The sequence below is a fragment of the Mandrillus leucophaeus genome, unplaced genomic scaffold, assembly GCF_000951045.1.
Source record: "Mandrillus leucophaeus isolate KB7577 unplaced genomic scaffold, Mleu.le_1.0 Scaffold301, whole genome shotgun sequence".
Lineage (NCBI taxonomy): Eukaryota > Metazoa > Chordata > Mammalia > Primates > Cercopithecidae > Mandrillus > Mandrillus leucophaeus.
In genome coordinates, this window is record NW_012103155.1 from 2065879 (window position 1) to 2091451 (window position 25573).

General features: G+C 35.6%; 1 protein-coding gene across 1 annotated transcript in view; it reads right to left on the reverse strand.

Moving 5' to 3' along the window:
* The window catches only part of HHIP (hedgehog interacting protein), a 92540-nt gene that overhangs the window by 30545 nt on the left and 36422 nt on the right, over window positions 1–25573 (reverse strand). Inside the window, exons 5-6 of the mRNA XM_011987150.1 lie at window positions 1365–1516; window positions 785–958 (exon numbers count right to left, since the gene is read on the reverse strand). Of these exons, the coding sequence (XP_011842540.1) occupies window positions 785–958; window positions 1365–1516 (326 nt within the window). The remainder of the gene's footprint in view (window positions 1–784; window positions 959–1364; window positions 1517–25573) is intronic.

Sequence of the window (25573 nt, forward strand, 5' to 3'; positions counted from 1 at the left end):
AGTAGAGACGGGGTTTCACCGTGTTAGCCAGGATGGTCTCGATCTCCTGACCTCGTGATCCACACACCTCGGCCTCCCAAAGTGCTGCAATTATAGGCGTGAGCCATCGCGCCTGGCCTACAGAAAATTTTAAAATGAGCCAGATGTGGTGGCATGCGGCCAGGAGGATCTCTTGAGCCCAGGGGTTTGAAGCCACGGTGAGCCATGATGGCGCCGCTACATGCTGGCCTGAGCAACAGAGTGAGGCTTTGTCTGAATAAATAAATGAGTAATTAAATAAAATAAATTCCTTATTGTGGAAAATGAAACCAGACAAGCAACTGAACCAAGACACAGTGTGATGGTGGCTGAGGACTGTGGCATCAGTAGTACCCTGCTTTTTTTTTTTTTTTTTTTCTGCCTCTGTTCTCTTAATTTTTGTCAGCCTACATCTATGTATTCTATATTCCCCAAGCAGCTTCGCTGGGCCATCTTAGCCCATTACGCAGTGTTGAGAGGCAGTATGGTTGTACAGAGCCACTGCTTGTCAGTGCTGTGCGTAGCAGAGGCAGCCCCGGAGCAGAGAACTACACAAGAGTAACTCTTTTCATGACAAACAAAAGATCACATAGCGTATCAGTGAATTCCTCTCCATTTCACAAATGCAGACACTGACCACAAAAGTTAAGTATTTAAACAAGGTGACCTTTCAAAGATGGTTCTTAATTTACCGGTGCCCACCTTTTCTCCTGGCACTTAAACCATTTTAACCTTAACAGGAACCCATTTGTGATCAGTCTTTTACCTTAACCCATCCATTTCTTCCATATCATCCAGTGTAATCATCCCATCACCGAGAATGATGTACAAAAAGCCGTCGGGACCAAAAAGCAGTTGTCCTCCCAGATGCTTTCTGTGGAGTTCTGCAACTTCAAGAAAGACTCTGGCTGTTCTCAAATCAACTTGGTGTGGATTTTTTCTACATTGTGGGAAGAAAACAATACCATGACTGTTAAAAGATTTAAGGTGAGTCCATTAGAAAGTAAATAGTGTATAAATGAAAAAACAAACTCCTGGCACATAGTAAATAAGGCAACATATATTTGAAATGGAGCTAATAGAAATTGCTGAAAAATCACATTATTTTCCAAGTTTCAGAAGTAGCCTTTAAGTTGAGAGATAATTGAGGAAAAATGTCAAAACCATTGTTGTTCTCAATTTCTCTTAAAGACACATAGGGGGTTTTCAGTAAGATGGAGATAATGATTTAATTATTGCCACCTTATTTGGCTACTTGTTTGCAACTTCTAAATAAAAAAACTTATGAAAAAATGATGAGAAAATAAGATGAAAAATGTCTATGCTTTGATGCCTTTTAGTGATACCTGGATACTGTGTATTCCACAACCCTAAGAATATGGTCATGAGGCCCGATAGCCCACCGTTCTTGGTTGGTGGTATAAGACACATACAACTTTCCATTTTTCTTGTAATTGGGATGGAATGCGAGGCTTAGCAGTCCTCTTTCATCTCCTCCCTGCAGTCAAATGAAAAACACAAAGAATTGTAAAGTTAATTATGTTCTTTATTGTGTTTCAACTGGAACCCCAAAAGAGTCTCTTTCTTTCCTTTGGATAATCTTTGCCCAACCTCCTTTCTTTTCTTCCTTGCCTACTGCACAAAAAAGGATTATAAAGCATTTCACTTTGTGGAACTCTTTAAGGGTTAGAACAAGACAATTGTCTTGTGTGGTTATCTATGCGCAAGAGTCTTACACCACTTTTGTCAAGTGATTTGTGTATGTAATCTTGGGACGCCGCGAAGACAAGTTTAAGTGCTGTGAAGAATTCTTTCCCGGGTTACTAGGTTGCTTGTAGTTCATAGAAGACAAATAAAAAGGTTCATAATCAACAGTCACTTCTAATCCAAGTCTCCAAAACCTAAAACACAGTGTGGGCTGCCAACTCCCACTGTCTTGGCAATATGTTTAGAAAACAGTTAAATTGCTTGTGTAATATGTAAACCTTTGCTTTACCCTGGAGGCATCTACATCAGTTGTCACAACGATGGTGGTCTGTTCGTCATAGCTAGGTAATAGGCAGCCTTGCCTATCTATCTATAAATGAGGCAGTTTTACACGAATCCCTTCGCTGTATAAGGTTTTTCTTTACAGAAGGATGAAGCAGCGGGAGGAGGCCTAAAGGCCACGGCTGGGGAAGGAGTGGGAGAAATGCTAGGGAGGAAAGGGGACACTAGGAAATTAAAGAAAAATCCCAAACAACTTTCCTGTGTTATTATACGAATGTCAAGGATTGTATACATTAGGCATGCCAAATGCTATAACAATTAAAACATCATCATGTTCTTAAATAGAAAGGCATTTTATCTTCATTTTCTGCTAATTCAACTTGTTGAAATTCAATATGATCTTAGCCTTTGTTTTATCCCACAAGTAGTCTAGGAATTTCTATAATGAAATCAAAGTATCTAAAATTATCTAGATCAGAGGCTTAAAGTTCACATACTAATAAAGCCAAGGAGCACTTTCTCAGTGAAAAACATGGCATATAAATTGAATGCTGCAACTGCTGATGGCACATCACCTTATTTATTCCATTAAACATCACGACATAGCCTATGGCAAAAAGCTATGAGAAGTTATTCCTTCTCAAGTGTTAGCAGAGAAAAAAAAAAATCTCTAATACTGCAACCTCTTCACAAGGTCATGTTCAGTCATGGAAGCACTCTCATGTTTTTGTCCCCCACAGAATAGTATATGTTATTAGCAAAGCAAGGAACTGTTTGTAGTTCTTATTTTACATGGAGTTCAGAATTCAAAGGTTTAGGCATAAAAGTTTACTTTTAATAAACATCGATTTGTTTCCTGGCCTAGAGAAAACTGTTTTTAGATATAGATCACCCAAAGTAGAATACCCAAACTTTCAGAGCATATAAATATTAAAATGGCTTCAAATACACAGAACGACCAAATCATTATTTCAATGTCAAAAAGTCAACTTTCTTGCTCATCACAATATGCATAATTTTAATTTTAATCATAAAGGTAAAACTCTAATGACTTATATATGAATGACTCTCTGTTTTACAGATTATCTTGTTCTGGTGATTTTAGTATTAACTCAAGGGTGCTGTTTTTCTGCTTAAATCTTCATTATATAAAAATCTCTTAGATTTCTCATGAGACACTGGAAGCTAGGATATGTAAGTACAATTTGACTGTAGAGAAGCCACTGCACATTGGAACCTCCTTGACGGATTGTCTAATGAGGCCCAAGGGTGGGATTTCGTTGTGATTAATTCCTCCCTCAAATATATTTCCCTCTAAAGCTGTGAGTGCAGGTTAAGTACTGCATGCCTACTTCACAAATGTTTCTGTTCCACTATAAGCAGCTTTTGTTGAAAGTAGTTCTTTGTAGTTTTTAATCAAATCATCAGAAATACAATTTGAATTGGATAGCAACATGCTTTAAAACTGTGTTAGTTGCTTTTCAGGAATTAAGAATGTAGAATTAAGGCACCGTAGAAAGACAGATGGGAAAAGAGATTTAAACAAATCCACAAGTGATGGAGGACAACCGTTCACTTTAGAGATACCATCTATCACAGAAATGACTTTGGGGGCATTTTTGACATTTAGTCAAGTGCCAAATATGGAAAAAGAATGAGACATGTGAATGACAGAGAAATAAATCAAAAAAGCAATTTAAAAAAGTCAGTAATTCTGAATTTTTCAGATAATAGGATTTACAATTGATTAATCATTACATATGACCTCATTTTTGGGTCAACTTCCAGGTGCAAAGTAGTTTAGAAGTTTTACTACTCAAGTCATTTCAGGGAAATACTCACTTTTATAACTACACTGATGAAAACAATTTAATATATTATGTAAATATCCTAGATTTTCTCAAATCTAGATTTAAAAATTATATAACAGGATTCTTAAATGTTCAGAAATTAGAAAGGAGAGATACACTCCTGTTGTGCCACACTGTGCCAGGAGATTAATGTATTGAGAGCTCATGTTTCACTTGAATTAGACTTCAGAGTTATGTTGTCTATTTAATTAAAATATATTACTGACAAATTATGATTTAACTCTCAAATGCAAACCTATCTCTAAGGTCTGGGTCATTTTTCAAGGTCTTATGAAGAAATAGGTTGATTGGGCACTGAAGGGTTAATTTTAGACTAGGGTCAGTTAGAGGCCACACCATCAGAAATACCACCAGATATTTAAGGTTGCTTCAGCTGTAGTCTTCACTAGGACACTGTCCTAGCCCGAGAGGCTGGATGTTGGTGCCTGGAACTGGGACTGGCCAGCAGACCAGATCTCCCAGGCTCCTGTACTTCCTTCTATTATCATAGTCCCCTTTGCCCCAGCTCTGACTGTGTGTGTTCAAAGCCCCATTCTGTTGGTCTAGTCCCCTAACCCAAAGACTCCCTTTTCTCTTCACTCTGTTTCCAAATCCGATAACGCAACTTTAGAGGCTCAGTAGAAAAAAACAACAAAGCCCTGGTGTCAGTATTACTAACTGCTCTCCTTCTTACCCCTTCTCATCCTTCCCCTTCATTATGTGTGGTTTTATGGCTCAGAGAATATGGAATCAAAATCATACACTCCTTCCAGAAATGTCAATTATTGAATTGAGTCTAGGGAGCATCTGGGGAGTTTTTATTTTATTCCTGAGCTTCTAGTGATTAGTTGAGCCAAGCTGGCTAAAAAGGGAGAAAAACATATTAATAGAATGGCAAATGGAAGATTTGTGATTCAGGCAGTCGTGCCTTTCAAAAAGACACTGACTTCTAATATTATCCTTTTTTTTTTTTTTTTTTTGAGATGGAGTTTCACTCTTTTTGCCCAGGCCAGAGTGCAATGGCTCAATCTCGGCTCAATGTAATCTCCATCTCCCGGGTTCAAGTGATTCTCCTGCCTCAGCCTCCCCGGTACCTGGGATTACAGGCACTCGCCACCATGCCCAGCTAATTTTGCATTTTTAGCAGAGATGGGGCTTCACCATGTTGGCCAGGCTGGTCTTGAACTCCTGACTTCAGGTGATCCACCCTCCTCGGCCCCCCAAAGTGCTGGGATTACAGGCATGAGCCACTGCACCCAGCCCTAACATTATACTTTTAAAAACTGGTAACCAATGTCCAAAATGTTTATCCTTAGTCATGTGAAAAGCAGTGATTTGTCCAAATATTCACATCATAATTGTACTTCATTATTAGCACTGAGCACTTTGTATGTTGTGCTTCTGGGAATGCACAGACAGCATTGCTAGAACAAAACTGAAAGCTAGAAGGGCAACAAGTAACTTACCAACAAGATTTTAGGATTTCCTCAGTTTGGTAATGCTTAAAAAAAAAACAACTTACTGACTTGAACCTCATCCAAGCTTCATAGGCTGACACAAGACCACCTCTTCCCCTTTGCTCAGCTCTTCAATGCTACATTAACTTCTGGACAGCCCTACAGCAAACACAAATGACTGCTCAAATTTGGAGTGTTGAATGATATGAAAATAATGTTCCCACAATTTGGAACCTGGAGTCTAACTTGTTTCAGAGAAAATCATAAAACCCTCTTCGGGCACTTTTAATAAGTGTTTAACTATCTGCCATTCTAGTTATCAGTCAGCTCTTAAAAGCAATTTCACAAGGTCCACAGAAAATAGACAACCACAAAATGAAGAGTACTGATAACTTTAATGTAAGTACAAGATCAGACTTAGTGCTGCAGCTTTGGGATAACTTCTTCCCTGGTGAACAGATCAAAGTTCTAACCAATTAAGGATATTCCCTTCTTTGAATAATTAAGTATCCATTTGAAAGAAGAGATAATCATAAAATGATTATAACATAAAGTATTTTTTTCTTTTCTTTTTTTACACATGGTTTCACTCTATCACCCTGGCTGGAGTGCAGTGTCACAATCGTGGCTCACTGCAGCCTTGAACTTCTGGGCTCAAGCGATCCTCTTGCCTTGGTTTCTGACAGTGTGGGTATTACAGGCGTGAGCCACCGCACTCGGCCCTATTTTTTTCTTTTTTAACAGGCATTGTGAGGCAACATCTTTCACTGTGATATTTAAAAGACAGCATTCTCTTCATATTTTAATGTGGTTAAAGTTATTTTTTTTCTGATTTCTGTTTTTGCTTTAAATTTGCCCTAATGTCCTTCAGGAATTACTGACTTGTACATTTTAGGAAACACAATTTTTCTTAGTGACCTTTTGGGAAGTGGCTGACTTCAAGTTCAGTCATCCACAACATGACCCTATGATATTAAGAAAGCCATGAAACATAAACTAAGTAATGTGACACTATGTTCAAGACATTAGTTGTTACTGCCTTGTCAAAAATTTTATTTTACATTTATTCCACAAATACTTATTGAATACCCATTATGTGTTGGATATGGTGCTTAGGGATAAACAATTAACAAGAATAAATCCCTGCTCTCAATGAGTTTATATATGGAAGCACATAACAAAGTATAGTTTTGAATTTTGAGTTGTTTCATTCCCACCATACTTGGAGATTTTTGAGGAGAATGAACAATGCTACACTGTTGGAAATGTGCATGGTCAAAAAACAAGTGTTAAAGATAAGAATTAAATATTTTTGGTAACTTCTGACACAAAGATTAATTTATATATTGGCGCCTGAGGTTTCTCCACTCTAAAACTTGCTAAGAAAAAGAAAAAACCCAGCTTGATTACATAAAAACTAAATTACATGAAGAAATGAGCAGAGTTTCTACAAACAGTAAGACCATCTTGTAATTTATGTTATGTACATGACACAGGCACACAGGTATGAATGAAGCTCTCTAGTAAAATTGTTGCTCTCTTAATGCTCAAGGAATTTTTAAGAATTAACGTAAGAATAGAGTGGTGGTATTTTGAATTCCCTATAAGATATATACTTTTACTATAAGGCAAGCTTTCACATTTCTTTTATTAACTGTCATTTTCTTGCATATGTTTTGCTGATATGTATCATGAAAGGAAAAAGAGGAAAAAGAGGACTTGGGGCTAACATGTGAGCCTCTCACACAAATCTATGCTTTCTCTTAGACTGGAACTATTTGCTGGTTGGAAATGGGAAAACAGGTTTGTTTGAGAACTGTTAGTTCAAACACAATACCAGATTGTATTCATTTTCTATTACTGCTATAAAAATTTAGCACAAAAACTTTGTGGCTTGAAATAACACAAATTTGTTATCTTAATTTGTAGATTAGAGTTCAACATGGGCCTCACAGTTTATATTAAATGTTGGCAGAGCTAAGTTTCTTTCTGGAGGTGCTAGGAGATAATCCATTTTCGTTCATTTTCCAATTTATGGAAGCCATCCACATTTCTCAGGTTGTGTCTTCTTTCCTCCATCTTCAAAGCCAGCAATGGTGGGTTGAATCCTTCTCATATCACATCACTCTGACCTCCTTTGTCTCCCTCTTCGACTTTTAAGAACTTGTGATTACACTGAGCCCACCCAGATGATCCAGGATAATCTTCCTATGTGCTGTTTAGCAATCTTAATTCCATCGCAACCTTAATTCCCCTTTGCCATGTAAGGTAACATGTTCACAAGTTCTAGGGAAAGGACAAGGACATCATTTAGGAAGGGGCATTATTCTGCCTACCACATGAATATTTTAATTGGTTTCTAAAAAAGGATCCCAAGGATTTATGACTTGTGTCTTCATGGCCATGCCCTCCTGTGAGCACTGAACAAGGAGACCAGTGAAGTTCATACATAAGTTCACAAGGAAATACTTAAGGAACACTCTGTTACAACAAGCTCTTTCTCATAGCTGTCAGTATTGAAAGAATAACCAACATTCTTCAGAATGAAGTGAAGGTATCCTTCAGAATTGAGGAGAAGGAGCAAGAAGACCATTTGATAAAATGTGGACATGTAAAACTTTCACATATGAATTCAGGTCAGATCAAAACTCCCAAGTTAGTCAAACGAGTATCCAAGATACAGAGAAGGTAAAATTAAATATATATAAACCATTTCTACTAACTGGAGGACAATCTTTGCATTTTAAGTTGATTAAAGCTGTGTTATTTTGCTGTGTGTATAAGCTGCGAAACACATTGCAGAGCACTGACTTCTTTACAACTCTTGGAAAAGATAAGGAGCATCGCTTTTCAATAGTTCCAAAAGTCTAAATTGGTCTCAGAACAGGAGTCAATCCCCTGAGGTCCCTGAGCTAGCTTATGGGAGGGACTGAATTATTTGTTTCTGTGATATTAAAAAAATATATTTGTTCTTTGTCTCCAGTTCTTGGCACAAAGCCTCTAAAACTCTTGGAATTTCCTGAGTGATAGGAGTGCATTTTGTTTTTCATTTGTAAGGAACCTTTAATCACACCTGATTTTATACTAATAAGCTGACTTTGGTGGGCTTCTAGATAACTTCAAGATGGGGGCTGGTAGCCAGAGGAACCCACCATGTGATTAGAGAATTGGAGATTTCAGCCCACCCCACAATCCCAGGGAGTGAGAGGGGCTGGAGGTTGGGTTCAATCACCAATGGCCAGTAATTCAATCATCAATCATGTCTGTGTAGTGAAACCTCCATGAGGCCCTAAACAATAGGGTTCACAGAGAGTGGCACGCCCAGAGAGGGCAGGGAAGCTCTGCACAGCACCCCCTTGCAATATCTTGTTTTATGCCTCTTCCATTTGGCTGTTTCAGAGTTGTATCTTTCATAGTAAACCAGTAAATAGTAAATAAAAGTGCTTTCCTGTGTTCTGTGAGTCATTCTAGTGAATTATCAAGCCTAAAGGCGAATTATGGGAACTTCCAAATTTGTAGCCAGCTAGGCAGAAATGTGGTAGCATGGGCACCCCATTTGTGATTGGTAATTGAAGTAGGGGCAGTCTTATGGGGCTGAGTCCTTAACCTATGAGGTCTGAGCTAAGTCCAGATAGTTTCAGAATTGAATTGAACTAAATTGAATCATTGGGTGCACAATTGGTGTGGGAGGACTGGTGGGTGTGAGAGGAAACTTCTCATTTGGTGTAAGAAAACACCCCAGAAAGAACCTGAAAGGTTACTTAGCCCATTCTCTTTTTTAGGGAAATGGAGATCATGATCAAGTCCACTTGGGAATACTTCAAATACTTTGGTAGTTTTCTTTTCATTCATAAAATTCTTACTCTTGAACTTGACTTTTTTCTTTTTTGTCTTCTAAACTTAGGTTTGGGAAAGACATAAATATCTCATGTCATTTTGTAATCCACTCTTTTGGCTTTTCTGACCTGCACTATTCTCTGAGGATGCAACCAGCCACAATAAAATAAGGACCTATCACTTCTAATAGGAATTCTCCCTTTTCTTTAAAATTTCCTCTACTTTTCCGGATTTGGTTTTCCTTTAAACTTACTCCAATTAATGGAATACTGAGGCTCAACTTGTCTCTTCTCCTTAATCATGTTTACTCACTGTTTCAGTCCTCCAAGAAAGTACAGTTGTGAAAGGCTTAACAATGGGGATTCCTTCTGAGATGGTAGAGCCTACTACACACCTAGGCTATATGGTATGGCCTATTGCTCCTAGGCTACAAACCTGTGTGGCATGTTACTTTACTGAATACTATAGGCAACTTAATACAACGGCCAGCATCTGTGCATGTAAACATAGTAAAGGTACTGTAAAAATATGGTGTTATAATCTTATGGGACCACTGTTGTATATGTGGTCCATTATTGACTCAAATGTCTTTATGCAGGGCGTAACTGCATATACAATTTTAAAATGCTGAGGGGACACAAGCTCACCTCCATCACACTCCATCACACCTGACAAAGGAATCTGTCCTGCTTTAGATAACACTGGAGAGCTGCTAGAAGATAACCAGCAATTCAGAATTTTAGGAAGCGTCTCATGGGGTATATAATCTCTGATATGTGGCAATTGGTCCATGTCAAATATATGTTTAGGATTTTCAAGCATTTTATCTTTTGAAGGTAGCAGATGCAAAGACAGATTAGAAAAGTGCAAATGGGAGAATAAAAGAGATTCCACATGGAAATCATCTACCTGTAAGTGACAGTAATTCTCTTTTCTACTTTCTTCAAAAAAACAAAATAAATCAGTCATACTAGGTTTAAGTTACAGCCTACTCAGAGTGAAGATATTGGAAGATACTGAAAGTGGCTATTTTCTAGAATTTCTAGTTTCATAGCTCCTTCTTATTCCATATATGAATGATCTTTTGATGTTTCCACCTATGGGGAAAAATGTATATAAATACTCAGTTATACACTTACAACTATTATAGTCACAAGATTTTATGTATATATATGATTTATTTTATTTAAAATTTATATTTGTCAAATGGAATTTAATTTATTGTCTTCATATAACTATTTCCTCCCTAGGCTTTTAAAGCATTTGAACTGTGGCATGTGATACATTACGGCGTATTAGAGATTGGGTTGACTTGTACCTTTTATCTTGCCCAGGCAGCAGTCGACAGGTGTGGAAACTTTAATATATGTGCCCAAGGAATCCAATATAATATCAGAGAATGACTTAAACACAAGGGACTATCTGGCTCAATATGCATCAGATGTTAATAATATCCATAGTATTCCAAAGTTCCGTTTTCTAAAATATCTTCTCAATAAGACAAAATGCTCTAATAAAATTAAACTGTATGAAATATCTATTTGAAATAATAAAGTAATAAAACAATAAGCCTCCAAAAAGCATAAACCCTTCTCAAAAAGAAAATCCTGGCAGTAAACAATTTTTTGAAGAAAAAAATATAGAAATATTGGTGACACTTAGAGAAAGCAAAGCTTTTATTCTGTGCACTTAGGCTCAATGAAAATAAATTAATGATGGTTTAACAAAACTACAAGAATATTCTTGGGAATAAAAAATGAATAAAAATTAAAATTAGAAAAAACTTTGTAACCTTACAAAACTATTATGAACCATAGGCTTAAGACTTGTTGAACAAAAAATTTAAAACTATATTCTAGACAGAACTGTAAAAGGGTAAAATATTAAGCTAACTAATTTGTTAGACACAACAAAATGTTAGATACAACCAAATGTTAGATATGTAAATTAGGAACAAGTCTCCAGTATACTGTAAGCTTCTTGAAGGCAGAGACCACATATTGGCATTTCTGATTTCTTACATAGTACCTCATTGACAGTGGAGATACTGACTGTACCTCCTTGTTATAGTACAAATGGGATGTACTGAGTTCTTACTGCATCCCAGAGACTGTACTAAGTGATTTTCAAGCATTATTCTGTTTAAACTTTATAACAACTCTAAAATTTAATACTGTTTTATTATCTTTACTTTCCATGTAAGGAAACAGAGGCATAGAGGAATTGAGTAACTTGCCCCAAATGTGCAAATAGAGGTAGCAAAGCAGAGATTGTCTGTAATTGGAAGACACACAATGAGAACTATTATGTTACAATGCTCTACCAAGTTCTTCCTAAATGAAGAAATGAACAAAAAGAGAAGAGACTATATTCTCTTATCAGCACCTATTGTTCATGAACTGAGGCAGTTTTGAAACAGTCTTAAGTAACTTGGGTTTCTGAAGTTCTTCAAGGCAATAAAATGAAGCTCATCCCTCAGTTACTTTAACTCATATATATTATTTTAAATTAAATGACATAGTCATTTTAACTTACGTGGGATATACTGAAGTGTGTACCTCAGTTATTTTAACACAAAGGTTAATTTAGGTTTTAAGGTAGTGTTGTGCCAGTAAATGGCCTGTTTGGGAAAAAAAGAAGTGTGGATTTGTGTAAATTTGTGTGGCATAAATACTGAGGCAAAGGAAAACTTCTTGGTAAATATCTTCAATCTATCACATAAGGTTGTTCAGATAATCCAAGAAGATGATGAATGTAAAATTACTTAATGAGCTCTAAAGTGCTATTCGAATTGAAGATCTAACTATTATAGTGCACAGAGAGGGAAGAACTATTCTCACATTCAGTTGTTCTATAACATAATAAGCTTCTCAAGTAGGGAATGTGATTTTGAAGCAGAGAATGTGAAGTCCTATATTTTGATCAGATGAGGAATGCGTGCACATTATGTAGAAGAAGTATTAACTTGCTGCCTGCCATCCAAAGAACTTTTGGACTTCAGAAAATTGCAGGCATGGACAGGCACATTTACACTTATATTTAGCACAAGGCTCACCACATACTTTTGATAAAGATTTGTGTATGTCTTTTCAGGAGGTTTAGGTGGTATGTGTTACCAGTGGTTGGTTTATTAATAGATGATTTGTAAGGCTTGATGTAATGTAAACTTTTGTTCTAAAATTGAAATACCCTTAACTTTGCTATGGTAGCAATATAGTTTTTCCATTAAAATATATAAAATTTATACTCTAAAGTTAAACATAAAGCAATTATTTAGTAGACAAAGATAAGAGGCGAAAGAAATAGATCCCAACATTTGTGTGTTCTTTAATAATACTGATGGCAAATCACAATATTTCCTCCCCACCAAAAACAAACCCAATGTGAAAATGCACTGCCAAGATTTATGTTAGAAAAATGTGTATTTTTGATAGTAGCAAAGAGCTGTGAAAATTACTTCAGGCCCCTATTGACTAATATGACACATATTTATAGAAACAAAAAAGGCACCAAATTTAGATTTAAATTTGGATATTCAATTATAAGCTAAAGATGAATATAAGATTATTCAAGGAGTGTGTAAGAGTATGCACATCCATTAAAAACATACATATCCCCAAAGACTAGATGATGCCACAGAATAAAGGAAATATTATTTATGTTTGAAGAGGTTCAATTCTTTCTTCTCTCAGTGTATCATGGATTTCACTCTTAGGACCATTCTTAAATCATGAATAGTTAAAAAAATTAAGTTGACAAATGTTGAGCAAATCTTGTTAAAAAAGCAAGCATTTCCTTTGGAATAAGGAAGACAATTTAGAAAACCCATTAACTTATTCAGACTCCCTTATAATTTATTAGTGGATAAGAAGTGTCTTTTTTAGAATGACTTGGTCTATAATAAAGACAAATGCATTTTCATACTTTATTAGTAATAATCTTACAAACATAAGAACTATTAACTTTTGTAAAAACAAAAGTTAGTTTTATGGAATTACTGGAATATTAGATTTTTATATTGAAAACAAAGGAAATAAAATGGACTTATATTATTTCATTCACCATCTTTAAAACTAAAATCTCTGAGACATAAAGTCTTACCATTTTATTTTAAACATTAAACCCAGGAATATAAAGTAAGTATTCTCGATAGTTTCATGTGATTTATAACTTTTTTGCTTTAATTTTTTTTCTCCTGTCAGAAAATGGGAGATTCAGGGCCCTTTTAATAGAAGAAAGAAATCACAATATTAAAGATAAATGCTTAACTGTAGCAAAGGGTACAAAATTGTTTTTAATGAATTTGACCTCTTGCTTTTATAAAGTTTGGTTTTTACGATGTGTGGCTAATATGCTGGTCATGCAGCTAAAAGCATTATCTTCACATCATTATATAGAAATATAACACTGGTATACTTGAGTTTCCTAGTCATGTTTCACTACTCTTGGCCATTATATATTTCTATTGTTACTCTAAATAAGAACTCAAACTGACTTATATAAGAGAAAACATTAAGCAATTAAGTAAGATTATTGCTTTGAAAAGAAACCTTGAAAAAAAAACCCCAATAGTTTAGACCACCAAGGAACACTAATAAATTTAAGGAAATATGAGGTTTCCTCCATGTGACTTCTCTTGAAGAGTTATGCAATAGATTGCTGGAACTTCGAGGTCATATAACAATTATGGTACTTTAAAAATTATTTTCTAAGTAGAGTTTGTATTTACATGATTTATATGTCAATTAAACTTGCAATTTACCCAGTAGCAGAATCAAATTCTTTGAATCTTTGATATTTTTATTAAGTACTATTTTACAAAATGATCAAATGCAGAATTCTAACACAGAAACATTAAAACACTAAAATATGAACAATGTAAACATTCATTTTTATATGAAAAATTATTCTTATTCCAAAATATCAATAGCTACAAATCAACATTTAGAAAATAAACATTTGCTATGACTCAGATATCTAAATTAAGAACTCTTTTTGATATTTGATATCTTATATCTTTATATTAATTCTGAATAAAAACTATTATGTATTTCTGACTAAATGCATCTTTAGTACTAAATTATATGACAATTTAAAATATAAAATTTTGTAGTTCTATGTTTTCTATAGGAAAGAAATTATGTTCTATTCCATTCAGATAAAATAAATGTGGGAACTGTATATTATAGATATCTAAAAAATCTGGATGAAATTCAGATTAAAGATAGAAAAGTGGTTATAAAATTAGAACAGGATTTATAAAGAAAGTCTAAAGGGAGGGCTTGAATTTCTTAAAGTCACAAAAGAAAAAACTCTGAGGAATACAAATAACCTTATTTAAGTACATGAGGATTTATTTTAAGGAAGACAGTGTCCAGTTGTTCACCTTTTCCATGGCAGTTTCACCAACAGGATAGATTTCAATGAATAAAAGCTCTGTTCCTCATCATTTTTAATATAATGAAAATTTACTTTAAATATCTATGATTAATACAATTTTGGATCAAAGGACAGAATTTGAGGGAACTTCTGATATTAAAATTGCTTGAGACTGTGTTATTAGTCCATAAGGGAAGAGCCAAACAGTGAAAGACTGACCAGTGTTCTAGTATGTTCATAATTCGACCCAGGTAGCAGCTTGAAAAAAACTGATGGAAAATTGAGTCCCATTCCAATTCCCAGAATCACTATGCAGAGATTAGTTCCTGATTCTAAATCACAGGGCAAATGAAGTGTTTATGGTGGTTCCACTTTCCTGACTGCCAGCACCCACTCTCTTCAACACCTATAACGTTATGAACATTTATCCTCACTCACTGCACAGCTCTTGCTCTCAGATCCCAGCATGTCACTCAGTCATCAAGGGGCAGATGTGGTATGTCAGTGGCTTCCATGTCCTCATCTGTCAGATTCCTGTTCATTCACAGCATGGTGTTTAAGAGTATGGGCCCAGGCATCCAGGCTACCTTGCTTTACAACTTGGCTCGTTCACTCGATAGCTTTCTAACTTTGGCAAAGTTACCTTAGCCTCTCTGTGTCTCAGTTTTACCACTTTCAAAATATACACATTTCCTACCTTGTGGGTTGTTGCATGGAAAGATAGAAGGATGATCCCTGACACACTACTGATGCTCAAAAAAATTTAGCCATTGTTACAATATACCACAGCCTGGGATATTGTATTCTAGTTGGGGAGAGACTTTACACAAGTGAGGCTATACATAAATACATATTTCTACTTTGGAGAGGACTGTAAAAGACAAGAATAGGGTGTTATGGGAAATAATTCAAGGGAAATCTAATTCAGGCTAGGGTGTCAGGGCAGACCTTTCTAAAGAGGGAAGACCTCTCTAAAAATTCAAGTTGAGACTTCAAGAATGAGAAGGAGCCAGAAAGGGAAGAAAGTTCCAGGTAAAGAAAGAACAGCATCTCCCAGAGAGATACTTTATCTGTAATGAGTGTGATTCTTTGGGAAAAGAGAAATGGAAGAGAAGAGTGCAAAAATATGTGTACTCCTATTCTTGCTGGTTGTGGAGAATTTTAGGTATCTGAGGGCACACGTAAATATGGTGGAGAGAATGTGGGCTCTATTACATGACAGTTGGGTTTGAATCTTTGCTTATGTGACTTCCAGGCTGTTTGAATTTGGGGAAATAATTTAACACCCCTGAGCTTCAGCTTTTTTCTATTGTAAAGGCATGATAACTTCTAACTCACAAGGTACTTTCTTAAAAAATGAAAAATACGTTAAATAAAAATTTAAAGTTACTAGTACCCAGATGGCACATATTTGTTAGTTGTTCACTAATCAGCTCTTTTCTTCATCATGGTGGGGATGGGTGGGAGGAGCAATGAGTGTCCTGTTCCTGTACATGACAGTGCCACCCTTGAAATGCATAAGGTCAACTCTAGCAAAAATGATAATTCAATGATTCTATGTGAGCACTTAGGCTTTTTCCATTAGGAAAAATTCTTTTCTTTTCTATTTTGATAGTCTCAGGTGGAAAACTATAATAGGATATAGTATTTGGTTTTTTCTCCCTTATTTGATAGAATGTGTGACAAGTGACTTTAGAGTGAGGGCTTTGGTGGAGGCATTGCTGATGGTACTTAGACTTCTCACGTGCAGCTTTTGCAGTAAAGCTGCATGTGTTACTGGGTGGCTGGAGTTATTTGAAATCAAATTTAAAAATTAATTTAAAAAGGCATCTCCTTCCTTATATAAAAAATCCTATACATAGACTTATTTAAGTATATAAACAGAGGCACTGTTTGTATTTATATGTATTATGTGTGATAATTAAAAAAGAAAATAGAAATATAAGCACATTAGCAAAAACTACATAGATATTTCAAGAATCATCAAATGATTAAAAAAGCAAAACTCCTGAAGCAGCAATCCATCAGCCGAATTATGGACACAAATGTCAGCAATATCAATCAATTGCCTTATTCTTCTCTTTCTTAAATATTGCCAGATGCAAACATATTGTCTTTATGTCACACATGTAAGCCTAGACAGCAGGAATCAGGGGCTCAAATGTGAAACTACCTGTCAAAATTAGTAAGCATGATATAATAAACCTAGAATTTTTTTATACTTATAAGCAAAATGTAAGGCCATATTGATGTTGATAGTAGATATATCTGGTGGTCTATATTTTATCACTATGAAAATGATAAAGGAAGTTTTGTTTTCTTTCTATTGGAAAATTGGCAATCTTTCAATTTTAATAAATGGTAGATAATGGAGATATATATAAGATTGTCTGGGAGCCCCTCAATATACAATGAAATATTATTTTGTGCAATATTACCCATCATTCCAAAACAGTCTTAAAGTAGGAATATGGCCTAAGGTAGAACTGCCCTTATTAATGCTGGAGTGACTTTGGCATCCACTGCTGCTGAGCTGGTTAAAACACAGATAAAGCTGTTTTCTTTGAATTTCTTGATATAAATCTAAATGGAGGTTAAAAAATATCACCGACAGCGTAAAGAACAAAAACTTCTTTGATTGTGAGAGTTTTTTGTTTCTGTTGGCTATGCTGATAAGACACTGGCCCATTCTTCACATAGATTTGTAACAAACAAATCTGGTCATTTTACTTTGCCTCTTCAAAATAACAATAAAGCAAAACTTTTTGACTCTTATCACCTATAAAATAGGCCCAAATAATTTATCAGGGGCTATGAGACACTTTACAATATGGCCTTAACCTCTCTTTCCAGTCTCCGCTCTGTCATTCCATCTCATGTTCATGTCTTTCCAGCTACGGTCAACTCTGATGCTCTCTTGGCTTTCATATCCTGATGCATTTGCATTTGTTTGTTCCCTCGCTTTGAAGATAATTCCCATCTAGTTTCTATGGAATAACTTGTTGATCATTTAAGACCAGCTCCAGCACTTCTGCAAAGTCCTCCTTGACTCCAGAGTGTAGCAAGCATGTCTTTTTCTTTTCGTCCTAGTAGTTTCTAGGTGTTGCTAGGACACCATACTACCATCATATCACTTTGTGTTGATTTCCCTACCCCATACAGAAATCTTAGATGGAAATCAAGTTTTATTATTCTTCGATTGCACCTTAGCACTTAGCCCAATGACTGACACCTCTAGGTATTCAAATATTCATTGTGTGGGTTAATAGTAGACTCTAAGACCTAAACCTCAATTTCGTGAATTTCATCTATCTTTACAGAATTATCTTCTCTTTCAAAACATATAATTATCAAATAAGTCACTTAAAATGGTTTACCTGCCTGTAATCCCAGCACTTTGGGAGGCCAAGGTGGATGGATCACGTGAGGTCAGGAGTTTGAGACCAGCTTGGCCAACATAGTGAAACCCTGTCTCTATAAAAATACAAAAATTAGCCAGGCATGATGGTGCATGCCTGTAATCCCAGCTACTTGGGAGGCTGAGGCAGGAGAATTGCTTGAAGCCAGGAGGCGGACGTTGTGGTGAGCTGAGATCACGCCATTGCACTCCAGCCTGGGTGACAGAGTGAGACTCCGTCTCAAAAAAATAGTAAAATAAAATAAAATAAAATAATTTACCTAGAAAAGATATTAGAGTAAGGCTTCAGTTAGAAACAGAACGTTAACAATTTCTATTTGATAGTAGTAGAAAAAAGAAGCATCTTGCTAAAATATATAATAAATAGTTATGTTAAACCTTCCTCTGATAGTAACAAATAATGGTCTATAAAATATTGGTCTAAAATTGTTTTTCAAGTTGTAGACTAATCCAAGCAGTACTCTAGGCAAAAATCAAAAGTAATTATTTCCTGTTTTGAGTTTTAAAAAATGTTGTACTTTACCACTATGTTCTTTTTGATGATAAATGTATAAAAGAGAACTCATGGTAGCAAAGTAGTCCTGGAATCACTTCCCAAGATTAATGTCACTAGAAAACATCAGGCAAAGTATTAAGCGGTAACACTAGACAATTTGTTTTTCTTTGTAACTACTTGTCTAGATTTTCAGAGCAAAAACACTAATAAAAGTCAGTCATCATTATGATGTCATTTTCATAATTTCCTTAGAAATAAACTAGCAAGTACAAAAAATATTTATAATGTACGACATCATCTATGTGCCTTTCCATTGCTCAAACTTTGAATTATAGTTAGTGAGGTTTCCTGTTTGTTATAAAGAACACACTCTGAGTGAAATCAAATACATTAATAAAAGCTTTCTGAAATCAAACTGTCTTGTAAATCACATGCGTGCAGGTATAGTTTAATCACTATAGACTGAAACAATTGTGTGACCTAATCCAGCAATTGATAGAAAGATTTTTTTTTCTTTTTGCAAACCAAACCCTTGAGAAGGTATTTATCTGTCACTGAAATGGTTTCAGTGTCTAGAACAAGCTCTAAATGATATCTTCCTACTGGTATGGTGTCGTCCCTAGATGACATTTACAATACAGCAAGCTTGAAGAAATAAGTACTCCAATGATATTTTTGGTGCTCCCACCTTAAATTCATAAAATGTCTATGGCCTTCATCCAGACATAGGAGAATTGAGAAGTTTTGTGTGTATGAGAATGACTTCTCATCCCTTCCATTCTTGCATGTAACTTCTTAGATGATGCATTTCCTCATTTATCCAATCCTGCAACTGTTTTGTCTGGCAGAGTTAATTAACATCTACCAGTTTACATAGTTTCTTTGACATTTAACATGCTCCTGTGACTTGTGTCTTTTAAAGGATAAAATGGACTGGGAAAGGGAACAGAAGAACCTCACATTTATTTAAATACATTAGAAAGCATAACTCTTCCCCGTAAGTTCTAATACTTAGACTTCCAATTTATTTTTGCAGAAAAATTAAACTTCCCACTCATTCAAGGTGGGAAAATCTTATATTGGCACAGGTGAGCCTTTTCCCCAACACTTGCATAAATTATGCATTTTCACTCGTTGGCTGCCTGGAACGTAAGAAAAAAAAGACTCTCCAATTAATTCTATAGATGGACACTCTGTCGACCAGCACCACTGGGACTCTTCTAGCAAGCTGCGCTTACCTTCCTTTACAATCCACATTGCTATGCAAGGCCAAATCAAGCACAACTTTTTTTTTTTTTCCTGCTTCAACAACAAGCTATTCTGAAAGTGACTCGTGCTTGGGAACCAAGGCTGACTCGGACAGGAACATGGTCTGTATTTGACTTGGTGTTAGTTTATTATGCAATGTTCACAGAAGACAGCAGAGTTGAAAATCAGTGCTGATTCTGGAGCAAAATTTCTTTAAATGCGTTCATAGTCTGGGTTTTGGATGGTTAGTAGACAGATTTTGTCCACAATTATTGGACATAAAATTTGAATCCTGGTTCTACCAGTTGCTAGACATATATCATTGAGAAGATTACTTAACTTTCCGAACATGAGTTTCCTTATCTGTAAAAAGGGATAATCATATCTAGATTACAAGACTGGATCTTGTAAAGACACTAACACAGTGGAACTTCAAAAAGGTGGATTCCCATTCCTAACAAGTTAAAAGCCACATGCAAATAGAATGTAAGTTGTCAAACTTAGCTTTGATAATGCTGAGATGACCTATAGGCCAATAGCAAAAAAAAAGAAAAAGAAAAAAGTTGCCAAAAGTTATTAGGCACCTGAAACATGTAAAACACTCACTGGACCAAGTGAGTTTTATGGCTTTGTGGTGGAGGAGTGATGCAACTGATTGTGTAAGGGATGAAGACACTGAAGCATCAGTTTAATTTAGGGCAACTCCACACAGAATGAAAGAATTCAAAGGCATTGGTTTTCCTTTTCACACATAAGGCTCACTACACTACGAGCACATCTAATAAACTTTCTTGATTCCTACTTGCAGGAGACAAAAATATCCTCTGTGAAGTTGGTAGAAATTAAGCAGGGATGCATCATTAAGCTCTGTACTAGCCTAGAATTAATGCATTAATGTAGACTCTAAACCAAGGCCATGTAGAGGAATGGCTGCATTAAAGATGGATTTGCCAGATACTGCATTCGGCCCTTTGATTTGTTTGTGGAATCACGCTTTGCCCTGAGTCACTCCTTTACTCCAAAACTCTCTACTTATGTGAAAGCCATGCTTATTGCAATGTAGCTTCTGCACAAAACACATGAAGAGAATATTATTAGGTTGTCATAGGATTTATTGCATGGATGGCTGACACTTCAACAGATAAACATAAGCAGGATTATTTGTGACATTATGAAGCTGTGACCAATGATAAGCAGACTGGCTGAATACAACAATTACATAGTGTGACAAAGCAGCAGTATATGACCAAAAAAATAAATCACCCTTGCCCTGAAGACTTGATGATTTATTTTAAGCCACTCCGTCATGGGGCCCAGGAGATAAAGAGCAATGCTTTGAACAGCAATTATTTGGAAAGAAATAGAGGCTAAGCATATTTCTTTTTATGTGTTTAAGTTTTCACACATGTTCCCGTTTTCATATTTGTCTCTGTGACTGTTGCACCCGGACTAGGGTTCTACCAGAAAGTTCTGACAACTGTACAAGCTGCATTGCTAAGAAAGCTGTGGCCTTATGCTGAGCCAGCAAATGGCTCTACATTCTTACTCTCTTTTCTCCTTCTTTCTACTCAGAGACACGCAGGTCTTTAATAATCTTTTAATAGTCTAAATTAAGTCTTTAACTTAAAAGTCTAAGTTGTTATTAGAAATTTTGCGTTTTAATTACAAATTGGATAAGCAGAGAGCAATTGCCTTTCCTATAATTTTTTTGAGTAACATTTCCTATTTTCCTTTGTTTTACTATTAATATTATGAATGTATCTTTAATCTTCCCTTTTCTTCTCCATCCCAATTTCAATAACATCTTTAATGCCAAGGCATCCTATTTTTGTGAGAGACACTGATTTAATAGTCTTCAGGATCATAGATAACTAACTACTGTATTTTAACCAGCCTTTTTTCTTGAACAACTTTTAGGTATTTCTACTGATTTTTAAAAATCTTTGCAGCATTTCCCCCAAAGACTGCTTCTCATGAATTTCCTGGCTCTTAAAAAAAAAATCCCTCTTCTTTAAGTTTGGTGTCATAATAATACTTCTTAGAGCCTCTAGGGAGGATACCGAACTTAATTATATTATGGCCACTGTAATTTGGTGGGTGAGCCACACTTACTTCCTTAACCAATTCATATGCTACTCAAGGCTAAACCAAGAGTAACCTCTCTTTATGCTTCAGCAACAAGCTGTTCCAAGAAAGCAGTTGTTTATAGTATTGAGAAACTGTGCCTCCAAGCCACATCCCAGTGTAATGTTCACTTGGCAAAAAAGAAGGTTGTATGTTGTTCAACAGGGAAATTTGCCTCATTCGACCACCCAAGAGGGCAGCAAAAATAAGTTACCTAGTAAAGGTGGTCTTTATACAAAGGTCAAACAGAACTTTACTGGAAACTTTGGGTGGACTGGAAAGTCCTGGCTTAATATAGTGAACTGCATAATTTAAAATGTGCTTCAGTTTTACTATAAGTAAAGCTTATTGTAAGATCAATGCGTGCCTGATTATGCTTTCGAATAAAAGGAGCAATAATTTAAAAGGAAAGAAATGGAACAAGATGGCTGGTGCAAGACATTATTTCCTAATCCTGACACAATCCTAGATGAGCCGCCTTCTTCTAATTTGTTTTCTTTTATCGGTAGTTGTCTATAGTGACAGCCACCTGATTTTCTTGATGATGAAAAGGATGAGAAGGTCCTATGAAAATAGAAGAGCAAGAAAAGGAGGCTTGGCCATCATGTTGCTTCTATCAGGCACAAGATACTAAGTCCGAGTTAACTGAAATTCCACAATTTTTCAAATGTTTTTGTTTTTGGTCGTTTGTTGCTATTATAAAGGTCATTTTAATGTCTACTTTATGATGTACAAGTATTTAATATCAGACATGGTATAGTTAAGGAAATTTTGTAATTTAAAAGTCTCCAAATATTAAGGTGACTGTATGTCCTGGTTTTCTGAACATAGTTCTGGTCTATGTCCTAGTACAACTATTCAGACATTCTTCTTTACTCTCAAAATCGTCCCAATTTGGTGACAAATTAAATGGACACCCTTACTTTAATGTATACTTCAACTATTGAGCTTGAACAGAGGAGAAAATTCTGAAAGTACACTTGTAGATAAAAATTTCAGTTTTGTACAGCAAACAGTGCCCAAGGCTGACATGCAGGAAGATGATATTGGTATGATCCCTCTTCTCCAGGACATTACGGCCCACATGGACAGGGAATGTCAGTGTAAGGTGGGTAGTGCTACAGTTAGGATGCAACTCATGAAGAGTGTTCTTGGGCTATCTTGTATAGTGCAAAAGGTTGCAGTTATACAGTACATGGAAATTGTTGCATTGATAATGGTAGAGAGTAGCAGCATATGCAGGGGGCCAAGATAATGAAGTTAGGATGTGAAATATGTATACAAGACCCAGGCAAACCAATTACTGGTGGAAATCCTACACAAGTCATTTAGAGTTGAAAGTTACAGAATGCAATCAGAAGCAACAATGCCACTTTCTTTTCACTAGTCTGGTATATGGAAATAAAAAAATGGTTCCTTAATGATGTCCTAAAAAATTCAAAGCCCTAGGAAATATAAACTATAATCTCAAATATGACTATAATCTGTATTTAGCAAAATATGCTAAACTTTTTAGAATATCCTTAATATTGTTAAAATATCCTTGTACAAATGATATTCTAGTGTCTTCAAAGATTTTCTTTTCTTTTCCTTTTCTTCTTTTTTTTTTTTTTGTATTTTTAGTAGAGATGGGTTTTGTCATGTTGACCAGGCTGGTCTCAAACTCTTGACCTCAGGTGATCCTCCCACCTTGGCCTCACAAAGTGCTGGGATTACAGGCATGAGTCACTGTGACTGGACTAATTCTTTCTTTCTTCTTTCTTTTTTTTTTTAGACAGAGTCTCATTCTTTTACCCAGGCTGGAGTGCAGTGGTGCAATCTCAGCTCACTGCAACCTCTGCCTCCTGGGTTCAAGCAATTCTCCTGCCTCAGCCTCCCAAGTAGCTGGGACTACAGGAGGTCTTCAAAGATTTAAGGCAACACAACTCAGGGAGGAGTGTGCTGAGAATCACTAATTGACCATCCAAATCGCGGGTCAGCAAACGTTTTTCTTAAAGAGCCAGATATAATAGTAAATACGTAAGGCTTTGTGGGCCATGGAATCTCTCTGGCAACTACTCAAACCTTGCTGTTGTAGCACAGAAGTAGCCACAGAGAATACATAAACAAATGATGTGGCTGTGTTCCAGTAAAACTTTATTTACAAAAACAGGCTACGGGCCAGATTCAATCCGTAGATTGTCAAGCCTAAATCTAAGTCATTACCATATAGCATGTCTTAAGTACACTTTACTCTGGCCCAAAAGCTAAATAATATCTACATATGTGGAAGCAGTTGGTATACAATAATTTATCATGTTTTAAATTCAATTAAATTTACATTATTTGACTATTATCTTAAATTTAATTTCCAAGAACCAACTATTGTAAACACAGTGGTCTTTTGTTAACTCCTTAACATTCCTAAAACAAAAGGAAATGTTGTAATTAGCCACAATTTTTTTTTAACTATAGCTCAAATTTTATATTCAGAAACTCCTCATAAAATACCAACTTATGCTTTATTTCTTATTTAAAAATGAAGACTAAAGTGAATAGCTTAGCTCTGTGTTTATCCCAAGGGAGGACTGAGATTAAGAAGATATTTTATTTCTGTTCAATCTGATCCAAGCTTCTTTATTTTAGATAGAAAACAAGAAACATTAATTATTAATTACATGTCAACAATCTAAGCAAACTAATAATGTTTGGAAATTACTGGACAAGAACGTAAAATCCTATGACCTGACAATGGAGCTTTATTCTAGAAGTTACTACTTTAATGTGGGCAAGATTATAAAACCAGAGACTTGTTTTCTGTGTCCAAATCCTCTCAGGTTTTGCCTTTCTTTCTCTCTTTGCTTAAATCTTTTTCTTCCTCTCTAAATCAAATATATCCAAGTTTTATTTTATCAGAATCTGCATTTGAGACAAGAACTGAAATTTGCTCTCATTAAACTAAAAAGACTGGTAAGGATAACAGTCAGCTTTCTCAGTAATATTTGCACTTTAACAGAGATTAAGCTAATAAAAGTTTGGCCGATGATCTTTGAAAAATATATTTTAAACATCCTTGCCTATGTAAATACAGTTTTAACTTGTTCTTAGAGTCTTAGTGTCAACCTTTTAGAAAATGGTCTCATCTGTATTTTGTTTCACACATAGAGATGGTGTTTTCCTAAAAATAACTAATAGTCAATAGCAGTAATGCTGCTGTTTCAGTCTCTCTTCCGAAAGGTGTCTGTTAAGAAATTCCATTAATTGAAATATCAATGAGAAGTGAATGCAATCTTTCTCTCTCTCTTTCTGTCTGTTTTAATAGATTTATTTTTAGGAAAATTTCAAGTTTACAGGAAAATTGAACAGAGATAGAGATTTCCCATATATTCCAGTCCCCTGAAATACTCTTTTTTTACTTTGATATTTGGTGGTGTTTTGAAAGAAATAAATCTAACCCAGGGTGAACGGATTTGTCAAAACGTGGTGCCATGTGGCCCTTCGCTTTGTTTTCATGGGAAAACACTGCATTTCCTTTGGTTAAGAGCACCTGAACAACCAGCAGGCATTGTCATCCCTAAAGCAATCTATTACTCCTGCTGTCTAACTTTCAGAGTACGTTGAGAAGTTTTTGCCGTCCTGCAAATCTGCTGTTCCTCCTCTGCTTCTCAGTTCCACTTCTCGGTAAATTAGTCTCTAGAGTGCCTTCTATGTCCCCCATATTTCTAATCTGCTGTTCTAATCACTATCATTCAGAAACATGAACGTTCTGGGAAAGCTT